At 37.8% G+C, this 24,672-nt stretch overlaps 1 protein-coding gene across 1 annotated transcript; it reads left to right on the top strand.

Annotated features, from left to right (window-relative positions):
* Positions 1 to 264: 264 nt before the first annotated feature.
* Positions 265 to 21,940, top strand: LOC104471411 (nucleolar protein 4-like; the record flags this gene model as incomplete). The annotated part of the gene is made up of 4 exons (XM_010086747.1): positions 265 to 309; positions 7,154 to 7,333; positions 8,078 to 8,269; positions 21,827 to 21,940. Coding segments are annotated over exons 1-4 (531 nt in total), but the record flags the coding sequence as incomplete, so codon positions are not given.
* Between the last annotated feature and the right edge of the window lie 2,732 nt (positions 21,941 to 24,672).

Below are 24,672 nucleotides of genomic sequence, written 5' to 3' on the forward strand. Positions count from 1 at the left end.
GAGCCACATTTTGCAATGTGACCAGTTATTTGGGGTTATATAACTAGAGTTTTTAAGGATTTGTTTGAAAATACCTGCCTTCCTACATCAGTGACAGGAGTTCTAGATGTCATTGATAAAACAACTTTGTAAAATAAAAGCTGTGAGAAGTAGGCAAGTCTCCTGCTCTGGTAAATTGGCTCTGCCCCAGTACTTTCAACACTGGTGGGCTAGGGAGGTTTGGACATGCTTATTCTGATCCTCCAAGAATTCTCCCCTTCCAGAATGGCTGGGGAAGGAGCAGGAGCCTTCCTGAAGGTGCTGAATCAGGTAAGATGAGATTGGTTGTGAATGGATTAGAAAGCCCCTTAAACTATTGCCTCTAACCAGCCTGAATTATCAGGTGCCTCTCTGTTTTTAATCTACTTAATTTCTGAGGTTATTTGTATTAGGGCAAAGTGATGTATTTCAGTAATGTCGGTCAATACCAGCAGGGATAGACCAAGGGTAAATTATACTTTAGCTAAAAAGAGAAAATATACCACAGGAAGATTTGTGTTTCAGGGGGTCTTTCAATTATCCAAACTTCTATCTATCCAGATAAATCCTGCTGGAATTAAAGTGCCTGAGTAATTTACAGTTTACTTATTGATAATAAATGTGCTTCTGTTGAAAGAAATATTATAAGCAAACAAATAATATGTTATAGACTTGCTAATTACTGAGAAAGAATGAGTACGTAGTCTTAGGAACAGTCACTGTTCTCTTGATGACTACTGGAAAAAGAATGACTCTGGAGAAAAGACCATGTCAAAGACAATTCAGGAGAAAACTCTTTTAATTTATTAGTTCCTATTGTAAATAATTGAACAGTTGTCTTTCTCGAGCTCACATTGTTAACAGAGAGCAAGCAGAAAAGATCTTTTAATATTTCAGTGTAATACAAGTTTTGTGTAAAAATGTCTTATGCAATCTACTCCACAACACTTCACATGTTAGATAACACTTTTATAGAATCAAATCTATGAAACCCTAGATTTCAGCTCTTCATTCTTCCGGTAAAAATGCTGTTATCCTCATGCTCCAAATAGCAGAATTATACACAATGATGCCTTCCCATTATCAAGGGTGAAATTTTATGAAGGAGCTGAAAAGGACAATTGTGGTGTAATAAGGGGAGAAAACTTGTCATAGTCAGATGGAAAGATATGGGTAAGATCAGAAAATATGTGACAAGTTTGTAGAAATGAGGTTAATTGGATCTTGAAATAAATGGTGAATTTCTGGAATTGTCTTTGAGACTTCACAGTCTTTTCTGTAATGAGAAAAAAATGATGGGCAGTAAAGTTCCACACGCATGATGGTATGAATGTTTAAAGGCGGTGTGTAAAAAGGATAATAACAGTAAAGTCTGGAAGAGAGAAGGGCATAGGATTTAAGAGGGATGGTAGGAAAAATGGCTCATTAATGAAAAATTATAGAGAGCAGGACCTATACCTATAAAAACTGAAAGAGAATTCCCTAGGATAATGGCTGAACCTTAGCTTTCCAGTTATACCTCCTGCTTTACTGTTTGAATTGATGAGAAAAAGGAACATTTGAATTCATAGTTTTATCTCTTTTAATACCAAAAGGGCACATATGTGCCAAATGTATTTTATGTTTTCTAATGTGTTACTTATATTTCATATGTTATAGATTCAATGTTCAAAAAAACCACTACCTCCTGTGGGCAAGTTCTGTACAATATGGAAAACTCACAGTTTGTGCAGGAAAAAAAATGGAACTCTAAGAATCCAATATTAATTTCAAATATAATTTTAAGGGGAAGATATAGGACATAAATTTTGCCTTAACCTTACAGGCTTAGCCTTTTAATTTTGTTTATATGTCAAATAAAATACATGTTTTTTACTCACAGTCAGTTCACTGAAAACCAGTGTGTTACACCTTTTTCAAAAACCTTGTAATATCTAGAATCAGTTAAGAATGTAAATGTGAAATAAAAAAATTAAATCAAGTTCTAATTTAACTGACAGTTCTGGAAAAAAAAAAAGTCTTCAGTCAAAGCTGGTGTCATCAGAATGTTCTAATCCCTTTCTGTATCAGAGGAATGGTTTCTGTAAAAATGCATATACACAGTAGCATACGGGAAAATGTGTGGAAAAGCCCTCCTAATTTGCAAGACTACTTGCTGAAATTGTAGACTTGTGTATTCAGTGGTACAGAGGGAAAGGCTGAGATGTAGAAAGAGAAGAAAGGGTTGGAGGTACAACTGAGGGAACGAGCAGAACTCTGTCAGCTTTAGATTATGGTTTATTTACTCATTAAAAATTGGCTGTAGCAACTATTATAGATATGGAGGCAGATTTCTAGAATAGAATCATCTGTAGCCAGTAGAGTATTTTCATCTCTTCCTACCAGTAAGTATTGTTTCACAGCTTCTTTCCTTTGCGTGCCATATGGAAACGTGTGCTACTTTTGTGTCAGTTCTTCAGATCTGCAAATCTCTTCAGCTCACAGGAGTGCTGTGGTTTATGAGTGTCTAATGTAACAACTGAAAGAAGTATACACTGTCCAGCTAAATGTAAAACTATCCAACTAAATGTAAATGTAAATGTAAAATGTAATGTATATTGAAAAATGAAGCTTCATTTTTAAAAGAAAATCTGCTAGGCTTCCTTCAGAGGCTTTTTTTCCCTGAAAAGGTTGGGTCTTTTGTTACCTTTTGGCATTTTTAAAAAATCACAAAGCCATGATTTTCCCGATTTTTGGTCATTACAAAAACAAGCCTCAGTAATTAACTTTCTGGCACTGAATAGCTTTTGGTCCAGTAATCAACAGCCTTCTTTGTATGCTCAAAGATAGCCAAGAGTCTCTTGCTGTCAGTTGCTGGGACAAGCCTCCTGCAATGAGCTGATGTGGCATCATCCTTCAAACCGTGTCTGATGGCCGTACACCAGTGTCTGAGCCTAGCAGGCACTGGGGTACTGTGGTAGACTTTATTAATGTTCTGGATTACTTCTGCTTTATTTCTCACAAAATAACAGCATGCCTTCTGTTGGCAACTGTGCAGTTTCTGCATTACTTTCCTTTGCCTGTATGGGGTATTCTTTTATCTTGCAAATAAGGTGATAAGCTTTCTCTGCCATAAGCATATTAGAAATCAGTCAAGCAATAAATGTATATATTTTCCACAGAAAGGCCTTCAATGGAATACACTTTGGATCTTTGGGAGTTGCTCTTTGAGGAAGTTTCAGACCAATTAAAGAACATCCAGAGCAGACCAGTAAGAATGATTACGAATCTGGAAAACTTGAGTGTCATAGCATGAATGAATTTATTGGGAAGAGAAGGCTGAAGGGATGTTATTACTACCTTTTTCTTACCTTACTTTAGGTGACTGTTGTTGCTGACTTGCAATGTATTAGAAAGATGGTATTTCGTGTTACAAGCTCCCGAAAGCAGGTTGTTAGGCAAGAACCTGTACCTTCATTTTTATAAAGCAGAAGTGTCTAATAGTTATTATTGAAGGAAAGAGATTAAAATAATGAACTCAGAATCTTCAGAAAAGGGCAAGGACATAGTGGCCAGAATATATCTGTCAGCATCTCAGTATTTTTAGGACAACTTTATAATCATCTAAAAGTTTGGGGAAGGGAAACTCTTGGCCTTAGCTTTGGCCTCATTTGTTCTCCTAGAATAATTTCTCATTTTAAATTGCTGCCACTTTCTTTTCCAACCCACATTTGTTAAGCACAAAGGTTTCACCTGTGAAACGTCTTGTGCTTCCACTCCACGATTGCTTTAATCTTGCGTTGCTGTCAACAGAGATGTGTATTCTCCCTCTATCCCTTCCGTGCACACACTCTCCTGTCAGCACAAAGGTTTGTGCTTTCAGGTGATGAACTGGAACCAAGAACTGACCTTGATCTTAAGCAGACTGGCAAAAGAAAAAAAAAAAGCAACCAGCAAAAAACAAACAAACACACCTAAAACATTTTAACCAGGGTCACTTCTCCAGTCTAATTCACTGCAGGATCATAAAAATGTATGTGTCGGGGGGTATACAGGAATCTGAATGAGCAGGTTCCTGTCTGGCAGAGGTGGGTACAGCCTTTTGAAAGGACAGTGCAAGTCCTAAAATTGGGGAACGTGCTTAAAAAAATGTTGTCCTCTGCTGTCCTATTGCATGTTTGTTTAGCCCTGAAGCTGCTTAATAGAATACCAAAAGAAAATGCTTATCAGCTTTTGCACAACTGCAGACTCAACACAAGTGGGAGGAAGTCTGTTCCTTCTCTGACTCAATATTCGTCTGTGTAGGAACACAAAAGATAGAAATTTTATTATTAGCTGAGCTATTGTAACCTCTTCCCTATTTTTGCTGACACAACAGGTAGGAAAAAGCCAACCTTTTCTTCCTGCTACTGTACAGTCTTCAAATCCACAATGAATAAATATGGTTTCCTGCCATTATGCTTTCTCAGAGTATGTTTGTTGTTCTCCACCTTTTATTTAAGATGCTAAAGTTGTTCTTGAAATAAATAGTTGGGAGAAGACATTGGACAAGGCTGTCTATGCAATGTGTTCTTTAAAAAAAATTATGATGGCATCTTTGAGTGACATAGCTAATCCATTTTGGCCTGGATTCCTTTCCTTCACAAAAGCGAATCTCAGTCCTGGTGCATAATTTATGATATTGGCATCCAGCCCAAACATATGTACATATTGAAATCAATTTTGCATCTGCTTAAGTTTATGCACATGACTAGTCTGATTGGATTTATTCTGATGAAATGACTCATGCGAAATCAAGTGTTTGCAGAACAAGGGTTTCAGACAGTAGGGTTCTTAAGGGCAGTAGCTTCTGCTTACTATAGCTTTATATGGAACCTAGCACATGAAATGACTTTTTGAATATCTAGAAGCCCTTGTGTGCTGTGTAGCTGTAGTACAAAGTGAAATAAATGAGTACAAAAGAACAAGTCTTACAGCTAGGCCAGATCTTCTACTGCATAGCACTTGGACACAATTAACAATAATTGTAACAATTAGTTGATTGTAACTTTCTCCTTTAAGAATTTTCTTCTGGGAATCTCTTCAGGATCAAGGAAAATCACTCTTTTTACTCCTTTGTAACAGGCTATCAGGCTGCAGCTGTTGGCATTCTGGTAGCCATTGGCCAGGTCAAATACTGTTGCTTATATATGCTAGACGCTCTGATAAGTTATAGCCATCATCTCCTATCAGGATGGAACTATATTTTTCCGGAGCCTCATAATTCAATGGATTCAACATCTCCTGCAAGGAAGAGTTATCTGAATGGGTTGCAATGTAGATATTCATCATCTTCCCAGAACAAAATATCAGTGTGTCATGAAAAGGAACAGATTTTTTTGCTGCTCTCCCAAGTCTTGTCTTGCTATGACATCTCACATTGGCCATCCTGAACCCTGGATGATTTCTTGCTTCGTAAACTGTACAGTCATAGACTGTAGGAAGAGAAAAGGTGATGCTGAGCTTGCTACTTGTTGAAGGTGTTTGTATCCAGAGTCTGGCTCCTCTGTTTTCTTTTGATGTTTTCTCATTCTCCCTATGTCTGCTATAAGAGTCTAGGGAATGGAGAGAGTGAAGAGACTCCCCTCAAGGAAGGGGATGAGAGAGGCTGTAAGATCTGATGTTAGGAGCGTTAGGGATTAAAAAGTGGAACTCCAGGGGATTTGTACGGTGAGAATATAGTCTGGAGAGGATAGATAAAAAGAAGAAGGCTTGGAGTATGAGTGCTGTTAAGGCAAGGCAGTGTATGGGAGTGACTGCAAAACTGACGGTGTACAGAGGACGAGTGGAGAGATGGGAATGAAGATAGGGAAGGAAAGAAAAAAAAATTGGAGTAAGAATGTAAAACAAGAAGCATACCTTAAAGATGAATGGCTTTCTTGGCCTTTCCCTCCTACCTCACTGCCCTGCTACATTCTGTGATTAGTGAAAACACCTTGAAATAAAGACAATTTTAGGAAGCTCAGAATGTAGACCAAGGCATGTGATTTTAAGTATTTGAGATGTGTTTTTGATGAGGCATTGTGCTCCTGACTTTTGGTGACATTTAGACAGGAGGCACTTTAAAAAAGTGTACATGTGAAGTTCATCATGTAACACCTGATTCTGGACTCTCTGGTGAATAGACTACAATATGCTTTGAAGCAAGAGAGGAAAATATTGAAATATTACAGGATTAAAATAATACAGAAGTAAAATTGTGCTCTGAATTACCTAAATGTGAGTCTGATGGCTCTTGTGAAGATACTCTCTGATACTTTTGTGTGACTAGGGGAAACCTTTAATCTTAAAGTGTTGAGATGTAGAAGGCTTTTTGTTACCGATGTCTTTCTGTGGTCTGCAGTTTGAAGTGTATGAAGAGGAAACAGGTAACTGGGTCTAGATATTGCACAGTATTGATTTTTGGTAACTGAAAAATTTTGGTCCTACAAGTGGATACGCTTTAATGAGATGGTCATCAGTTTTATCCAGCAAGCTGAATTTCTGCTCAGGGGAAAGTTCTGAGTGCTGATATGCAAAAAGAAAATGGTTTTGCTATATGATTCTCAAAGAAGTATTCAATATGTTAAAAAACCTACACATCTCTAATTAATTCTGGAGTTTTACAAGTGAAACTAGAACGTAATAATCTCCATGTTTTGAATAACTTACTGCAGCTCTTGATAATATTTCATATTGATTGAATGAATATCAGTGTTTCTTACTTGAACCCTCTTTGCTTTAAAATGTGTGATTTTAATCCTTTAGAGCTCTGTGCAAATCAACTTCCTATTATTTACATCTTGGCTGATACAAAGATGTTGGTATTTTTAAGAAACTTCTGTATGTAGTACTTAAACAAGGCTGTATGGCAAAGATCTCATGTTAACTGTAATTATCATAGGTAATTCATTTGTTAATTGATTTACTGAATTTGCAGCTGGTCACATTTTTTTAACCTACTGAAATGAATATTATTGTGAAATGTTTGCTCTTACAAGGGTTATGAGCACTTTATGCTGAACAAAGAATCGAAAGAAATAATGGAATTCTTTAAATACTTATAAAGCATTTTTGATGAGTAGAACTTATTTCCATGGTGAATTTTTACAGACATATACTTTTTGTCTATTTTTAGTCCCCTGCACATAGCTATTCAAGCTATGACTCTGGCAAGAATGAGAGTGTAGGCAGAGGTGCTGAAGATCTGTCTCTGAATCGAGGAGATGAGGATGAGGATGACCATGATGAGCAGGAAGATCCTGAGAAGGTTAATGAATCAGATGGGGTAGAAGCTGAACGACTGAAAGCTTTTAATGTAAGTCCTCTTGCACTCGTTGTCTTGTTTACTACTACTGTTCCTTTTACATTGTTATTTTATGGGTAAGTTTGACCATTAAAGGCACATTAATTTAATTTGCAGGATTTATTTCAATTATTTTTAATACACATTAAACTCTTGCCAACAGATGACAGATTTACTGTGTTTTATTTAGAATTTTAAGGCAGAGTGCCATCTTTACCAGTGAGGAACACAAAGCTTTGTTCTGTATGTGTGCATGTGCACTTGTGTGTGTGGATATGGATGTGTGTATGTGCATGTTCACCCATTTAATGGAAAGGGGCTGTAGCTAGTTTATCAGAAGACCATTCTGGTGGTCAGCTGTTCTCTGTTGCTTTCCCAATGTATGTAATTATGCATGAAAACACAAGCAATTGTTCAAACAAAGAAAAAGTGAGAGTCAGTTCAATAAAACATTAGCAATCACAGCTTATTGTTAATAATGAAACTTAAGTAGTGCCTATTTTCACAACCTGTTCTGGTTTATCTCACAAGTTCTGTATCCTATAGAGTATTCTTTTCTTGTCTTTTCTTTTTTAATCAGCCCCCACTTCCCAATAACCCTTTAAAGAACTGTTTGCTTAATATTTCTGGCTTCCCATTACAAAGCTCTTCAGTGGATAGAAAAAATGTCTTCCTATCAGTAATCAAGACAGGAAGCTAGGAAGAGAAGAGAGCCACCCTCCAAACCCATCTCCTCTGTCTCCCTCTTGCCAACAGATGTTTGTCAGGCTGTTTGTAGATGAAAACTTGGACCGAATGGTCCCAATTTCTAAGCAGCCCAAAGAAAAGATCCAGGCTATCATTGACTCATGCAGGCGACAATTCCCTGAGTATCAAGAGCGTGCCAGAAAACGCATACGTACTTACCTCAAGTCCTGCAGGCGGATGAAAAGAAGTGGTTTTGAGATGGTGAGTTTTGATTTAAAACCCAGCCCTAGTTTCCATCAAAACCCCATACGTAAATCCATGGCACTATTTTGTTTTCATCTTAGTGTCTTTTTTTGTTTGTTTGTTTTTTTATTTTTTTTGTAATACCAGGTCAGAGGTTTATTTTTCCCTCCTTCATTCTTCCTCAATTTATTCCCTTTGTTCACTGGTTTAAAAATGCTTGGAGACACTAGAGTTCACAAAATGAACTAGTATGATGTATAGGAAAAGAAGAACAAAGCAAGGCATAAGGAGGGAAACCAAATGATGGTATATATAGTGACTTATTTCCTACTTTAGGTTACAGTTGGAGATTTTTGCCTAGAAAAGTCCTGAAGTAAGATGGATCTTTCTTTAAATGCCTCTGCTAACTGGATTTCTGTGAGCTCTGTAAAATTTAGATCCTACTAGAGAAGTGCTATACCCAAGAAAATGCCCAGTGTAGTAACATCACACGCGCAATGGTTTTGGCTTTGGATTTTTTCTTGTACATTTTAACCTATTACTTATCAGTAAAAGTTACTCCTTTGAAATCTTTCAGTTGATGTATAGGTGTGCAAAACACATTAAATGGTTTTAGAACACAGACATCAAGCTTACAGTTTGAGCACCCCAATGGTTTAGTAATTGTAACTGAACCAAAACCCATTAAAATTATGATGGTGTACAACTGTCAGTCTTTTCAGACATTAATATTTTAATATTACTCAGTAGCACAAGAATGGGTAAATAATGTCTTCTCACCAATTGGCAGCTTCATTATCTCAAGAACTTTTGTATTTCCAAAACCCAAGAAACTTGGAAGAATCTAGGAACTAGGTAGCTATACACCTTATTTTTGATGTGTCTTAGCTGTTTCTCTGGCCTTTAGATGACAATAAAATCACCTCATCATTACAAATAGATATCATTTAGTGATTAAACATATTTTTTAATGAATCATCTGCAAACCCATTGATTACGTTAAAAAATTACTGGAGATTATTGAATTTTACTGTTTCTCTCTCTTTCTCTTTGCTGCAGTCTTTGCAGAATACTTATGTTGTTTAAGATGTTAGCCGGCAGTTTTAAAAACAAACTATCAGGTTTATTTGTAGGGTAAGACCAATATCAGATACCACAAAAAGCAAAGACAGAAACTAGATTTTTGTATGTGTTTGTGATTCTAACCGACTGCATGATTTTATTATTTGAAACATTGGGATAACACTGTTTCTAATCAATGGAAACACAGACAAAGGGAGACAGGTAAAGGACATCTGTACAGATAAAGTGCCAAAGATTGACTGGTGGTATACATGTCAGATTGTGTAGCCTTCTAAAAGAAATGAGGAAAAAACAGAAAGTAAATATTTTCTATGATACACTAAGTAGCCCCAAATTGCATCGTCTCACTCTGGCTGAAAATAATTCAGCAACATCAAATTTAGCTTTCACAATGCCAAATATTTTATTTTGCTGTATTTTCAATTGAAAATGCTTACAAAATTAGCCAATGCTAGCAAGTCACCTCACTGTTCCAGTTTATGGCCTCATTACTGTCATTATTCACACTGATGAGCAGTTATGTAAACTGGCTCATTTGTCATCTGAAAGACTTGTGCAACTGTTTTGCAATATGAATGAGGGGCTTACAGTCTGGCCCACAGGAGCTAGGTTGGCTTGACTTCAGTGCTCATTTGCAAATGTTGCTTTCATATGAAAAAATGTTGCAGGATCAAATTTATTCCTGTGAGGGGAAAAGGAGCAGAGATTACCAGGAACATGATCCTAATAGGCAATCTTTACGGTTCAGAAATATTCCGTATTTTTATAATTTTCCGTTACAGTTTATTATGGACTTTATTTCTTTATAAACAAACAAATTGCCCTCTTTTGCTGCCCATGAATGAAGGGGACAAGTCACTGGAACTCATGCCAAAGATTTTAGCCCTCTTGGGCCTGAAGGGAAATCTATCCTGCTTCCCCATTCACAGGTAGGAGCACGAACCAAAGACTGTCTGAAGTCTTTGGAGGAGCTCTCAGTAACTTCCTGAGAGTGGTGTTTCATATTTATGTCTTGAATAATTCTGAAATGTAATACATATCCATTTGTTGTTTTAAATTATTTTCTGATTTCTAAATTATCAGCATCTCCTGATTATAAGCATTTAAAAAAAATGTTAGTATGGACAGAAGCACTTGGCTGTATCATTATTTTAAATGTACTTACCATTTTGACAGTAGAAAAGAGTCACTTTGACTGGATAATAAGATTTGTTGAAAACAATCATGAAGGGACATGTTGATGTTGATTTGAATAAGGTGCTAGCCTCAAATACAGCAAAACAGGATAATGATCTCCTCAGGAGCAATAGTGCTACCGTTGTTAGATTAAATAGGATGTCAGATAATAATCTCCACAGGAGATGTCTTTTGCAGTAGACATATTAAACACAAGTTTTTCATTTTGTTCAGGTTTAGAATGCTGCATTTTGAGCATCTAGTTGTGAGAGAAAAAGCGAATAATCTCATATATGGCATTTGAATGTGTGTGGAACAGTGCAGCTATCTACAGTGTCATACGGTAAAGTGAAGAGAAAATGTAAACACTAAGTTAAATTAGTGTAAGACTAAGACTGCATGGTAAAGATGAAAAAGCATGCCTGAAGCCTGTTTCTGTCATTTATTTGCCATCTGTAATCCAAATGACAGTTCTAGCTCTGAGGCAATGGGAAAGGCTCAGTCTCATGAGAGTTCATAATGTTAATTAACGTCTTTGTTAGTATTAATATTTTTAAGAGGTTACTTACAGTTATTCTGCTTCTACTTATGACAGATAGTTGTCCATGGACTCCAAGGCAGCTTGCATAACTTGCTGCAAATATTCCTTTGAGGAGTTCTCTTTCTACATTGGAAATGCTTTCGCTGTTTGACTGTTCAGCTTATAATTGTACCATTTTCATTCTGACACAAGCGTATCCCTCAACAAGGCACTGTCAAAGTTTTTCTCATTAATTGTAAGATTGTTTTTCTCCTACCATTGTGTCTTGCTTATGGACTGTTAGAGAATATTCTCTTACTAAATTCTGTGATCTTGCCCAGAATCTTTCATTGGAAGTTGGTCAAGTCCTGAAATCACTACCTTTTGGATGGGATCTCTAGGTTGTGCTTTCATCTGTGTTATGCTGTAGCGCTTCATGAACTTCTTAAAGTTCTTGATGTTCTTTTTTTTCTTCATTAGCCCATAAGCAAAAGGAAAAAAAATATTACTACCTTTTTCTCAAGGACTGATATTAATGAGAATTCCTTTTTATACATTGTTTTGTGACCTATATATGTATACAAAATGAATTGACCCTGAAATGGTCAAACGACCCATTTCACTAATGTTTTCAAAATCTGTCCTTTAGACTTGTACCAGCCTTTGTATCTCTAGCAAACTGACAATTAAAAAAGATAGTAGACAGCTGCTGAGGATATGTGGTATGTATTTATTTACTTACAGTCCAGAAAAAATTTAGATCCTAGAAATAATCAAATGAGGTTGAATTGAATTAATACATTTTCTTGCTACTATCTGCTTCCTCCCATCGTCATGATCTCCTATCATCAGTCTCACTGCATTCAGTTTGAAACTGCGTCTTACGGTATCTTTTTCACAGTTAAGATTTTTTTTCTATGTGCATCCTGATGCAAGAGCAAGGTCTTAAACTCTCATGCACAAAGAGGTTCTTCCTTTTGTTTAAGCAAAATGAAACCCTCCTTCCAAGGTGCTACTGTAAGACAAAGCAAAGCTTTGCTCTTTGATATTATTTATCAAAGAGCAAAGTGTTCTTATGTACGGGAGAGAAAAGGCTAGTCATAAATGGTTTTCATTGTCCGAAGACAAGTTTGGATGTGTCAGAGAAGAGTAGTCACACTATGCCTGAAGACAGTTCCTTGGTTAGATCCCAGTGTTGTTCGTCCCAGCTCCTTCTGTCCTATCACCAGCCTCAATAACAAATAACTAAGCTCTGTATCTTCCACTGCTTCTGTCATTTGGTTGTGCCAATTGGCTGTAAGATGTGTTTCAACGACTTGCAACTGTGCACATGTTGATCAAGGTGTTTTAAATGTGTCTAGTGGCTTGGAGTGCTTCTGTATTGTGTGTGAGCAGCTTCAGTGTGAACTGCTTTTCAGAAGGGGGTGTGTTTTCTGAAATCTGCCTCGTTAAGATTTCTCAGAATAGATATCGAGCCTCTTTTTTTAGGTTTTAGCTTTAGCGAGAAGAAGCTTTCATTATTTGTGGAATTTAGTGCTGAATAGTCCAGCTGCCCCCACAGTCATGTGGCTTTTCAGTCCTCCAGGCCTTTTATGGCTGGAAAGGTCATGAGCATTTTCGGGAAGATGAGGGTCTGTTGATCCAGGGATGCGTACCTAATCCTGATTAATAAACCGCAACGCATTAATAAAATTATCACATGAAGATCTACAAATAATAGAGTTATGGGTTTGTACTCTACCCCAGACTCTGTTGACTGCTCTCTTTCCTTTCTAAGCATCTCACCCCTGTTACACAGTGGTTAGCTGATGTAAGTCTGTTGGGTAACCTGGTTGAAAAAGGGCAAAGCTACTCTCTGAAAAACTTTAGGTCGCACATATCCTTAAAAAAAAATTCTAGAAACAGTTTCCCCTAAGGCTCTTAGATATTCCCCCCCCCCCCCCCCACAGAACAGTTAAGTGAATACTGACGTGATTTTACAGAACTGCCTTTTAAATATGTCTCAGATAACTTTTGCAAGTATAGGCAATTTTGGAACAGTGAGTGGCAGAAGATGTTCCTCCAGTAACTGTGGAAAATGTGAAGAAGTTAGCTTTGAAAAAGACATGATATTTGGAAAAAGAATGAAGACTAAAAAATGAAAAATATCTAGCAACCTGATAGTAATTAGTCTTTTATATCCTTTGAGAGAGGAAAGGATAGGACTGCAATTTTGACGTTTCACAATTTTATTGAATGCAGAAGAAAACCAAATCCTCCAAAATGTCAATAAACTCTGATATGGAAAAAACCCCTTTTTTATGAAAAAAAAAAAAAAATCTGGGGTAAAAGAATGTTCACCCTGAATAATTGTAAGCTTGAAATCAGAAAAAAAAATTAATAAATATGTCAGGTTTTTTATGCTGTGATTCTGACTTAGCTCAAGAGCTCTGCCGCAATGTTACTTGATTATCTGGTTTGTGCCAGTAGCTTAAGAGTAGGGGAGCCAGTTCAGTGTATTTGTTTTAGGGGAAATAGGAAATAATGTTAAATCAGACTCAGTTTTTCATAGTGCTATGGAGTTTTGTTAGTAAACTGTTTGCTGTTGGAGTGTCCAATCCAATCCCCACCTAACTCAGAAGGAATTAGTTCAGTGTGATAATTCCTGGAGTTCTCTGTCTGTCTGAAACATCAGACAAATTTGGGATAGAGGTAATCTTCTGTAGGTTTGCCAGAGAAATTAGGTGACTTGGGCTCCATCAGCAATCAGTGAAGTGCTTAGGTGAACCTGTCCAGAGAGATTAATCCCCAGCTGTCTCGTGAGTCAACTTCTGGACATACCTGTCTGAATGAAACAAAAAAGAAACCTAGGTGACTATTTTAGACAAAATACTTGAGTTTTAGGTGGATAAAGCCAGATGGATCTTTTTTTCTGTTTTTTACTTAAGTAGTTTAAAATTTCCACTACCCCCACTGAAACTACTCCTGGACTTAGCCCTGTATTGTAGACACAGCAGCAGCAGAACAGTAGTTGATTGGAATGTGTCAGTTGCTTAATGTTTGGACAGGAGTTTGGATATGTTAAGATATATGTGGATCTATTTAGGTGCTGTCATAATCAAGGTGCAACACACAATGTTTCAATTAAATGTACTTTAAAGCTGAAAACTTAAAAAAGTAATGTGAATATCACTGAATGTTCTAAAAAGCTTCCTGTGCCGTTTAAGAAAATAGTTCAAGTTATTTCTTTGAATTCCTTAGTAGGTGTTACAACTGAGTATTTATCACAAGTCTGCAAGACTGAGCAAAATATATCAAAACCCAGACTGAAACACAGTGCTGCAAGCATTAAAATGCCAGTTTGGTTGTTCCTCTTTCACTATTCTGTACTAACAAACAATTAAAGTACATCCGATAGAGTGCAGTGCTGTACTTCAGTCTGTAAATTTAAAAACACTCAGTGGAAAGGTTTCTGAATCCTTTGTAACTGTGCAGTGTAGGACAGTTCTGTGTCATTTCACTGCATTACACTGAGTAGAGCATCTCATTTGAAGATAATGTTTACCCTGTCTGGTAAAGTATTTTGGATGTTTCCTATTAAAAATGCTGTTTAGGTATGGCATATTGTTATAAATATATTGGGGATTTTAACGTGTGTTAGACCTTAATAAGCTATTAAGAGTTGTGGCATATTTGCAATATTTCATTTTGGAAATGAACTAGTCTTACAATACCTGAGGAAAAAGGTGGCATGTAGGAGAGCAGTAGGGGGTATCATGTTGTTAGGATCTCAATGTGCAAAGAAGTGCTTACCTTGGGCAAAAACTCAGTTACTGTCAGGGAGGCATCCTAGGCATTCGCCTTCACCTTTGGATTCCCAATCACTTTGTAAAATTTCAAACTTTTTTTTTTTAAGTTTGAGTAACAGTTAAAATATTTTCTCATTCACATGTTTATATTAGAGTTCATTCATTTATATTAGAGTCTCTATGAACAAAATGAAGTAATTTGTGTGTTTATGTGCTTGAAACTGCCTTACACCGAAAGATTTCCTTTTCAGTGTTAATTGGTGTAAACTAGAAGGTAGTGTCTAGGCACAAATATCAGGTTATAAAATTTGACCTTTTAGCAGATGTGCGTGTGTGCCCATTACCTGACATAATAGATAGATGTATTTTTTCAGAACTGAGTCAGACTGGTGTAACACGTGTAACAGTATCTAGAGCAAGTTTCTGTACGACAGTTTTGGTTTTTATTTGTAAGTAAGTACTGGATCTCACAAAAAATGCCAACATAGTAACTTTAGAGACAACAGATCTGTAACCACAGGAGGACAGCACATACACCAGATTGGAAACTTCTTTTTGGTGAATGTACTGCTCCTAGTGGTTTGGACTGAAATATAATCCATCTATTGTATCAATAATTGGTAGATTTATACCAAAACTGTACATTTGAAATTAGAACATGGCAGTTTTTTAGATTCTGTATGGAAATGGCTATAGAATCAGGCTTGAGAGGTGGGCCCATGCCCATGAAGTTCAACAAAGCCAAGTGCAAGGTCCTGCATGTGGGTCGAGGCAATCCCAAGCACAAATACAGGCAGGGAGGAGAATGGATTGAGAGCAGCCCTGAGGAGAAGGACTTGGGGGTGTCAGTAGACTAAAAAATAAACATGAGCCAGCAGTGTGCGCTTGCAGCCCAGAAAGCCAACCGTGTCCTGGGCTGCATCAAGTGTGACCAGCAGGTCAAGGGAGGTGATTCTCCCCCTCTGCTCTGCTCTCATGAGACCCCACCTGGAGTACTGCGTCCAGATCTGGGCCTCCCAGTGCAAGAAGGATGTCGAGCTGTTGGAGCACGTCCAGAGGAGGGCCATGAAGATGGTCAGAGGGCTGGAGCACCTCCCATATGAGGACAAGCTGAGAGAGTTGGGGTTGTTCAGCCTGGAGAAGAGAAGGCTCCGGGGGACCTTATAGCAGCCTTCCAGTACCTGAAAGGGGGCTACAGGAGAGATGGGGAGAGACTTTTTACAAGGCCATGTAGCAACACGACAAGGGGTAATGGATTTAAACTGGAAGAGGGGAGATTTAGATTAGATATTAGGAAGAAATTCTTTACTGTGAGGGTGGTGAGGCAGTGGCCCAGGTTGCCCAGAGAAGCTGTGGATGCCCCATCCCTGGAGGGGTTCAAGGCCAGAATGGATGAGGCTTTGAGCAACCTGGGCTAGTGGAGGGTGTCCCTGCCCATGGAACTAGATGATCTTTAAGGTCCCTTCCAACCCAAACCATTCTATGATTCTATTATTCTAAATACAGGAATTGTGTGAATGTGCTAAAAAGGGTGTTTTACATTTCCCATGAAGATGCTGCAAAGGTGCCTCACTTTAAACAGAATGCCTGATGATACTCTTATACAGTTGGTGTACTGCAAATGGGTATTTTACAACATATTGAAAGTGCTAGTCTCTCTTATGTTAAGGAATCAGAGATCATACTAATAGAGCTAATTTCTAGAGAATCTGGGCAGAGGATTTCTGATTTCAACTACTAAAAAATCAGCAGCCTTGCAGGACTACTCCATAACTCCAGAGAGGCTTGTTATAAGTCATTTTGGTTGTTGAGAGCCAGATCTAAAGACCACCAAAGCCATGGAAGTATCTTCATTAGCTTTAATGTTCTTTAAAGCCACCAACAGTTATTTGACTACAAAGAAGTATCAACTAATTTGAATTTTCATTAAGAAATCTGCAAAAGTATTTTACTGAGTTTGCGTGGCAGGGTTTTGGTAGCAGGGGTAGGGCCTACAGGGTTTACTCCTGTGAGAAGCTACTGGAAGCGTCCCTGGCTCCAAGTCAGATCCGCTGCTGGCCTAGGCCAAGTCAATCAGCGGTGGTGAATCTGCCTCTGTGATAAGATATTTAAGAGGGAAAAAAAACTGCAGGGAACCTGCAATGGAGAAAGGAGTGGGATGTGAGAGAAACAACTGCACAGACACCAAGGTCAGTGAAGGAGGACGGCGAGGAGGTGCTCCAGCTGCAGGAGCAGAGGTTCCCCTGCAGCCCGTGGTGAGGCAGCAGCTGTGCCCCTGCAACCGTGGAGGGTAATGGTGGAGCAGATGTCCATCTGCAGACCATGGAGGTCCCCAGGCCAGAGCAGGTGGCTGTGCCTGAAGGAGGCCTTGACTCCATGGGACACCCACACTGGAGCAGTCTGTTCCTGAAGTACTGCACCCATGGAAGGGACCCACACTGGAGCAGTTCATGAAGAACTGCAGCCCATGGGAAGGACTCATGTCAGAGAAGGTCATGGAGGACTGTCTCCATGGGAGGGGCCCCACACTGGAGCAGGGGACGTGTGTGAGGAGTCCTTCCCCTGAGGAGGAAGGAGCAGCAGAAACAATGTGTGATGAAGTGACCGCAGCCCCCATTCCCTGTCCCCCTGTGCCGCTTGGGGGAGGAGGTAGAAAGAAGGGAGCAAAATTGACCCCAGAAAGAAGGGAGGCATGTGGGGTTTTTTAAAGATTTGGGTTTATTTCTCATTATCCTTCCCTGTTCTTGCCTCAACCCATGAGGTTTTACCTTTTTTTCTTCCGATTCTCTTCCCCATCCCACTGTGGGGGTGAAGGAGGGGAGGAATGAGCAAGTGGCCACATGGTGCTTATTGCTGTCTGGGCCTAAACCATGGCAAGTATATCTGTCAAGAATTTGTACACTACTCAGAAAGAGATAAGGGGATGAATGTATAAAGTCTTCATATCAATTTGCACAAAAATGATTTATCTTAAAACCATACAAATGTTTCTGTCCAATATGGTGGTTAGTTAAGTGTGCTTGTTGCTTTGTCATCATCGTCATCTACAGGCTCTGCGGTGGCCTCACGAATCAGGTTTAAATTGCCTTGAAATGCAGTTTCAAATAGGAGAGGACTGGAGGTGGCTGGTTATCTCCCTTGGGCTACTCAGGGAATTTCAACCTCCTCCTGTGTGTCAGTCGCTTCAAAAGATGTTAAAAACAGTGGCATCCACATGTACATGAAATCTAGCAAACTCCCCTTACGTCTTTTGTCAAAATGCTCTTCGCCTACGTCGTGTTAGAGGCTGAACGTTAGTTGTGTGTCAGCTGACGAGATGTACAAAAACAAAGAACGATGTTTGTTCAAAATGTGGCTGCTGTTTTGGTGCAGTCAGAAGCAGTATTGTGTTTTCAAGTAAATACGAAGGAATTCTGCTGCTGTGTGATCGACAGAGGCATATAGTTTTCTCAGAAGGTCTGTATTAATCAGTTTACTAGATTCCCTCTGAAGTTTTATTCATCTCTTCACCTGAAAGTTACTATAAAATTTTCACATGCTTCTTTTCTGTCTGTCATTGTTTCAAAACAACAAAAATGTTACCTTGCTTTCTGATTTTGCTGTGTGAATCACTTGTTTTGGTGGACTGAAGTTCAGAGGCTTTCTTCTTTCCTGTTGTTTTACACATGGGTAGTTCCAGTTTCCAGTATAGTTGTTATTTATATCACTGTGAAGTGAAGGAAATACCAGACCAGGGCTGTGAATTTTATGTATCAAACAACATGAGGTGCATTCTGACAGCTAAAGCTGGTCAGGAATTTTTTGATAATGTGGGTTGGTTTTTTTTTTTCCTTTAAAAAAAATGTTAGTTTGTTAAATGTCTTCTGCTTTGACATACTCCAATAAAATGAAACCTAGTTTCCTGCTAGTCCAGTGGGCAGATTGTGGATCCAGGGATTGTGGGGGTGCCTGGGAGCCCTTGGAAATAAGGACTCCTTGAGTCCCACATTTCCTGCTGTAGTCCCAAACATGCAAACATGTTTCCCAAGGCCTTTGTGTCTCACCTTTGGATATAGAGTTGAAAAAAGTTCAGAACCCCACAAGGACTGGGACGCTTGAGCTTCTTACAGATATGGTTTTATAGCTGGTAGTCATGACAGAGATCATGAATAATCATAAATATAGAAGATAAAGAAGTTAAGCTAAGCCAGAAGGGGTCTCTGAGCTTAGAAGAGTGAGTTATTAATTCAGTTTATTTTAAAACATCTTTTTAAAAAATTGTTATTTTAAAGCATTTTTTTCTCTTAGGCAAGACTTTTCAAAATTGATATTTTTGACATTTTACAGATATGGCTTTTCATGGAACAGAAAATCTTGTTTTAACAGCTCTGCTGATAGTGACAGAGGACTGTATTCATCTTCTCAGTCTATGCCAAACTAGTGCTTTGCCTAACTTAAGCTGATAGAATCTGAACCTTAATCAGATGTTTTTTCTCCAGTGCTTTGCTATGGTATTTTACTCGCCAGGTGACCTAACCATACATTCATTACATTCTCCCTAAAGCTCATTCTAGATAGTTCTTGACATGAACGTATCAACAGACAGTTGCAGTGATGAGTGAGGGAAATTATGGGTTAACATGTATTTCAAGAGGAAGATACTCCATTATCTGGAGATTTCCTCATTTTTGCAGGTGCTAATTTTGAGTTCAATATTTCAACAGTGAACACATAACCACTGAACTTCTCTTCAGAGAAAAGCATGTGCTTTATTTTTATGGTAACTCTTTATTTTTTTATTTCATAAAACACTTAAATAAGCCTATTGTTTCCCATAAACAAAGACGCTGGAGGAACTTGGGTTCATTTTACTTTTTGTTGAGAACATTAATTTTTTTGGCTCATATGTCACCTTCTAAAAATCCATTGTTGTATAGGTATGGTTATAGCTCTAATTAAAGACCTGAGATGGAGGAATTATCCAGGTGTTTACTCGGTATTTTTCAAGAACGTCATTGTGTGGCCACTGCTAGAGGACCACAATGAGACTTCCATTCAGCCAACATGGTCAAGGTACCTTGACCATACATAAAACAGCGGCATGTACAGTGATACTTGGCCACAAAATGCAGGGGGAGGTCTAGTGTGGCTAAGTGATGCAGTAACATATTCAGAGTAACATCACCATTCTAGGGAGGCAGAATAATAAATACAATATTTTGTCAGTGAAAACCTTCCTCAAGGACTTACTCCCTCCTCTGAAGCTCTGAGGAAGGTGTCTGCTTGTACTGTACTGTCAACTTCTGCAATGAGACGAGGGTTTAACATCAGTGTCCCTCATCTCTTAGACTGATTTATTTTCAAAAGTGTGTGGGAATGCATTGTTGTGCAAACTGGAAAGGAGTTCAATAGTATGTTCTGTCAAATCACTCCAAATGTATTTTATTGTAGTATTGCAGCCTCTGAGTATCTTACACAGCTATTACACTGATGCCAGAGAACTTGCTCTTGGGTAAGCGAGGAGAAATAAGACTATTGCACTAGTGAGGGAGACCCATAAATCCCTGTCTGTTTCTAAAAACTAGTTCAGCTTCTGGACCCAGACAAACTGTGGTCCTGGGTATCAGAGAAAATAGTGTCAGATAAAAAATTGGCATTCTGCAGAGCACATCCGAAGTCAATAAATGGACTTTCATTTTTAAAGGTTAAAATGTAGTATTATTCTAGAATCTTATGAAAACCATAAAATCACTAGAGCCAGTATAATGCATCTGTTCTAAACCCGTTTAAGAACTGGACTGGAATGCTTCAGAACTTCCTTCCAAAACTCCAAAACATTTCATAGCAGGTTCATATTTATGCTTTTAGGAGTAAGAAGGTATAACTCTCTAAAAAAACCAAACAAACAGAATCAAACCACTCAACCCCTCCCCATTTCCTCCCCCCAGCAGCCCCCAAACCCCACACGTACAGCCAGTTCCTCAGTAGGTATATATTTACATAGTACTTTTGAGTTCAATGAAGCTCTGAAAATTCATGGAAGTTCAGAACTGGTTCAATAAATTGCACTCCCTGGAATGGGCTTATATGTATATCAGTATCTGTGATCAGTATCCCCGTTTTCTTTATTTTCTTGGTAGTTCAAATATATCTTTGTATGTTAATGAAGATTAGTTTTGTTGTGAGCCTCATCTTTCAGAAAGATTGTTTTGCACATAATTAGGAAAAAAAAGTTGTGTGAATATTCTTCTTAATGAACTAGTAAGGAAGACCCTGTTGGAGTTCAGAACCGACAATGGATTTTAGCATTCTCTTGATTTTTGGGTTTCATTGCACCTTTAACCTAAAACATGTAAATGCTACAAAATTAGTAATGAGAGGCTTTGAATCAGAAAAAATGAACCGTATCTAGTTGAACCACAAAATATCTACATTGTTGGAAAGCTGGCATTGTCAAAAGAAAAACAGATTTTTTTTTTTAAGTCATTTTAATCACATCAGTCATGTTGCAGCAAGGAATGCAAATATTCATATACTACAGATTGCAACTGCTCTGAAATATTCTGACAATCTGTTATGTTTTGAGTGATGTTTCAACCCTATCACTTGGGGTTTTTTGTTTTGTTTTTGTACGACTATAAAAAAACACTGCTCATCTCTGTCACATGCTGTACAGGATAAAAAGCCTTTCAGTTTTCTTAACAAGAATCAGATGGCCAGGGTGCTGCTGGAACGCAGAGAATATGCCACTGTCTGTTCAAAGTACAGCTTAATGAGCCAGACTAAACCCACTGGACAATAGAGCTGTGGGGAGAAAGGGCTTCTCATGGATCTATGGATCAGCTGCAGCTTTAACATCTAACTAGTTTCATTTTTTCATCTTTACAAGTTCCATTTCCCTGTTTTGTTGGTATAAACTACATTTCAATGAATGGACTTTCCTGCCTAGGTGACGGTATTGTGTGCTTTGAAAAAGGATATCGTGGATTATGCTAGAAATAATTTCTGTGTTTCTTTTTTCTCTCATAGTCACGACCTATTCCCTCACACCTTACTTCAGCAGTTGCAGAGAGTATCCTGGCTTCCGCCTGTGAGAGTGAAAGCAGAAATGCTGCAAAAAGGATGCGGTTGGATAGACAGCAGGTACTGTGTTATTTGGGGGTCTACCACATCCATATTTATAAATGCACTGGACTCATTTACATAGGATGCCATGCAGAAGGGTGGTACAATCCCTTATCCATTTCTTGCTAGCAAGAATAATAAAAATACAAAAGCTGTAGTTCTTTAAATGAATACAGAAGCTTGTCTTTGTCTATATTTATATAATCTGTATGGGGATGCCTAGTATGTTTATAATGTCCAGCTGGATAAAGCTATATATTTGCCTTTTAATGGTTGTAGATTTTTAGGGCAGATTGTGTGTTCTGCATACTAGAGTTTAAAGGAACAGAACACACGGTATATATAATCTACATAAATAACAGAAATGATTCATGTATCCCTGAGTCAGTGTATATATCTGTGCACATATTCTCTCTCAAAATGTGGATGCATTTGTAAATGTAAGGCAAAATAGCATGTGTCTGAAAATACCTATTTACCTGAAACAGAAAAGTTGTTGTGATATATACCAAAATGCTGTCAATTACCTTATTAGTGAGATTTTAAAGCTCATATCAGTATTTATTTTTTCTTATGTGATTATTCATTATTCTAATGCATGTTAGTATTTAATTATTTTTAATTTGCTGAGAATTGCATGTTTTCTTTCAATTTTTAAAAATTAAACTTGTAGTTTGTTCCAGGCTTTGATTATTTAGTTACTTCATGGACAGAGTGACTGTTTAACTTTCTTATTGAACAGATGATTGTGCTTTATTTCTCTTCATGATTTTCATAAAGTCAAATATCTCATTTGTTCCAAAATACGCCTCAGTTATGGTAGTTGAACTTTTTTGTGGAAAAGAGCATTTTTTAAAGGAATTATTTTCTTTTATACATAGTCCATTGAGTTCTTTCAGGTCCTGCCTTAACTGAATAAAGATTCCTACTACTAACTTCAGAACATTGGTAGCTTAGGAGCTGAGAGTGGATATTACTGTTTCTTTTTGCTGTTATATTTTTTGATAGTATTGTCATAATTGTAGTACATTTGCCTTAGGATTTACAAATCACTTGGGATGTCAAAGTGCTGTAATGTTAAGCATGGCTTGGTTTAGAAGTGGTGTGTGTATAGATTGTGCAGGTTTCATGTTGTCTCATTTGTTCTCTGATTTTTCAGTAAGAATTAAAAAAAAAAAAAGAAAAAAAAGTAAAAAGCTACAAAATTGATGTGCCCATCCCAAGGATAATTAGAAGAGACCTGTGCAAACACCAATTGCTTTCACTGCACTGGCTGCAGACTGACTTGTCCTCAGTAATCACAAAAATAGTGGCTCAGTTCCCTGGTCCAGCCAGGGCGAGGCAGTGTTTTTGAGTGATTTAGATGAGCTGTTGAAAGAAAAACAATTTTAAAACTGTAGACAGAAGTAAAAAAGCTTATTCATAGGACTTTTCTTTATTTCATTTGTGTTGTTACTGTCATGGAAGGATTTGGTAGCAGTTATTGTTGAGGGGAGAGGTATGTCTTTACTTTTCCTTACAGAATTTAAAATCTATATGCAGAGTGGCTTCAGACCGATCATCTTAATTACAATTGTGATGTTAAAGTAGCAAAGTTGCCTACGAAGAACAGGCACTGGGTTCTACTTCCTTCAGCTCCCGCTTCTTTTTAGCAGTGAGTTCTGGGAACACTGTGGAGACAGCTGCAAATAACAGCAGCCGTTTGATTTGGTGAGCAGTAAATTAGCTGGCTTGATGTACCTTCACTACTTGCAAAACTATTTGTGAATTCAGGATAGATTTGCTGAATAGTTTTGGCTGGAAAAAAATATGGGAATGTGTGTTAGGTAGCTTCATAAAACGAATAGTGAAAAATTTACCCTGAAGGGCAGAATAGTGAAGTCATTAGAGAAGTAGAAAACCTTGGTTCCAGCCTCAGTTACATTCAGATTTAATTATTTGTTCCAAGTATGTGACATTAAAAAAGTAGATTGAGAGCAAAGCATTCCAGAATATTTCTGAGTGGGGTATTTGACACACACTACTGTGCTTGATTCTTATGCTAAGATGGGAAGTGGACCTCTATCCTCACATCCAGGGAGAGTGCCTTATAGGTAAAGGCTCTATCCCTCTCATCTTTCTATTTTTTCCTTTTACTTACTTTTAAATTTCCTTTATTTTTCTTACATATATCCAAAATGAAGTATTTTCATTGGATTTTTTTCTTAAACAGAGAAAGGTTGAAAAAGTTGTTTCAGTGCAGCATATTGTTTTTACTGTTCTTTAACTCTAAAAAAAAAAAAAATAATAAAGAGTTTGAGGACCCTTCAGTGGAACTTTGGGAGGAGGAAAGGGGAAATAAGATTTAGATAATGAAAATTGGCACTTCACAAATTATATCAAGAGATCTTCTAATGGAGGACAAGCATTAGACAGTCCTGGAAAGTAGATTGTTAAGAGGATCTGGTAAGAGCACTCATTCAGCACTTCCCCTTAGAGCTGAATGGAAGTGTTGCAAGAAAGCTGTTTTACTCCTTCATGAAGTACAGCGAAGGTCTCCCTTATATTCTCCAGAGGGGTGATCTGCCTCAAAGTAAGATGTAATTTGCACCCCCACCACTACCTTTTTCAGAATGTTACCCATAAAAAGTGAGTGTATTAAGAACACAGTGAGTGTTATACCTAATGCTGAAGCTAAGACAAAACTTCAGCAGCTTCCTGAATTAAATTTCTTGTTTCGTTTATGCTTTTTTGTCCTCTTCTCCATTTCT

This window comes from Pterocles gutturalis, unplaced genomic scaffold (genome assembly GCF_000699245.1).
Source record: "Pterocles gutturalis isolate BGI_N339 unplaced genomic scaffold, ASM69924v1 scaffold19906, whole genome shotgun sequence".
In the NCBI taxonomy this organism is placed as follows: Eukaryota; Metazoa; Chordata; class Aves; order Pterocliformes; family Pteroclidae; genus Pterocles; species Pterocles gutturalis.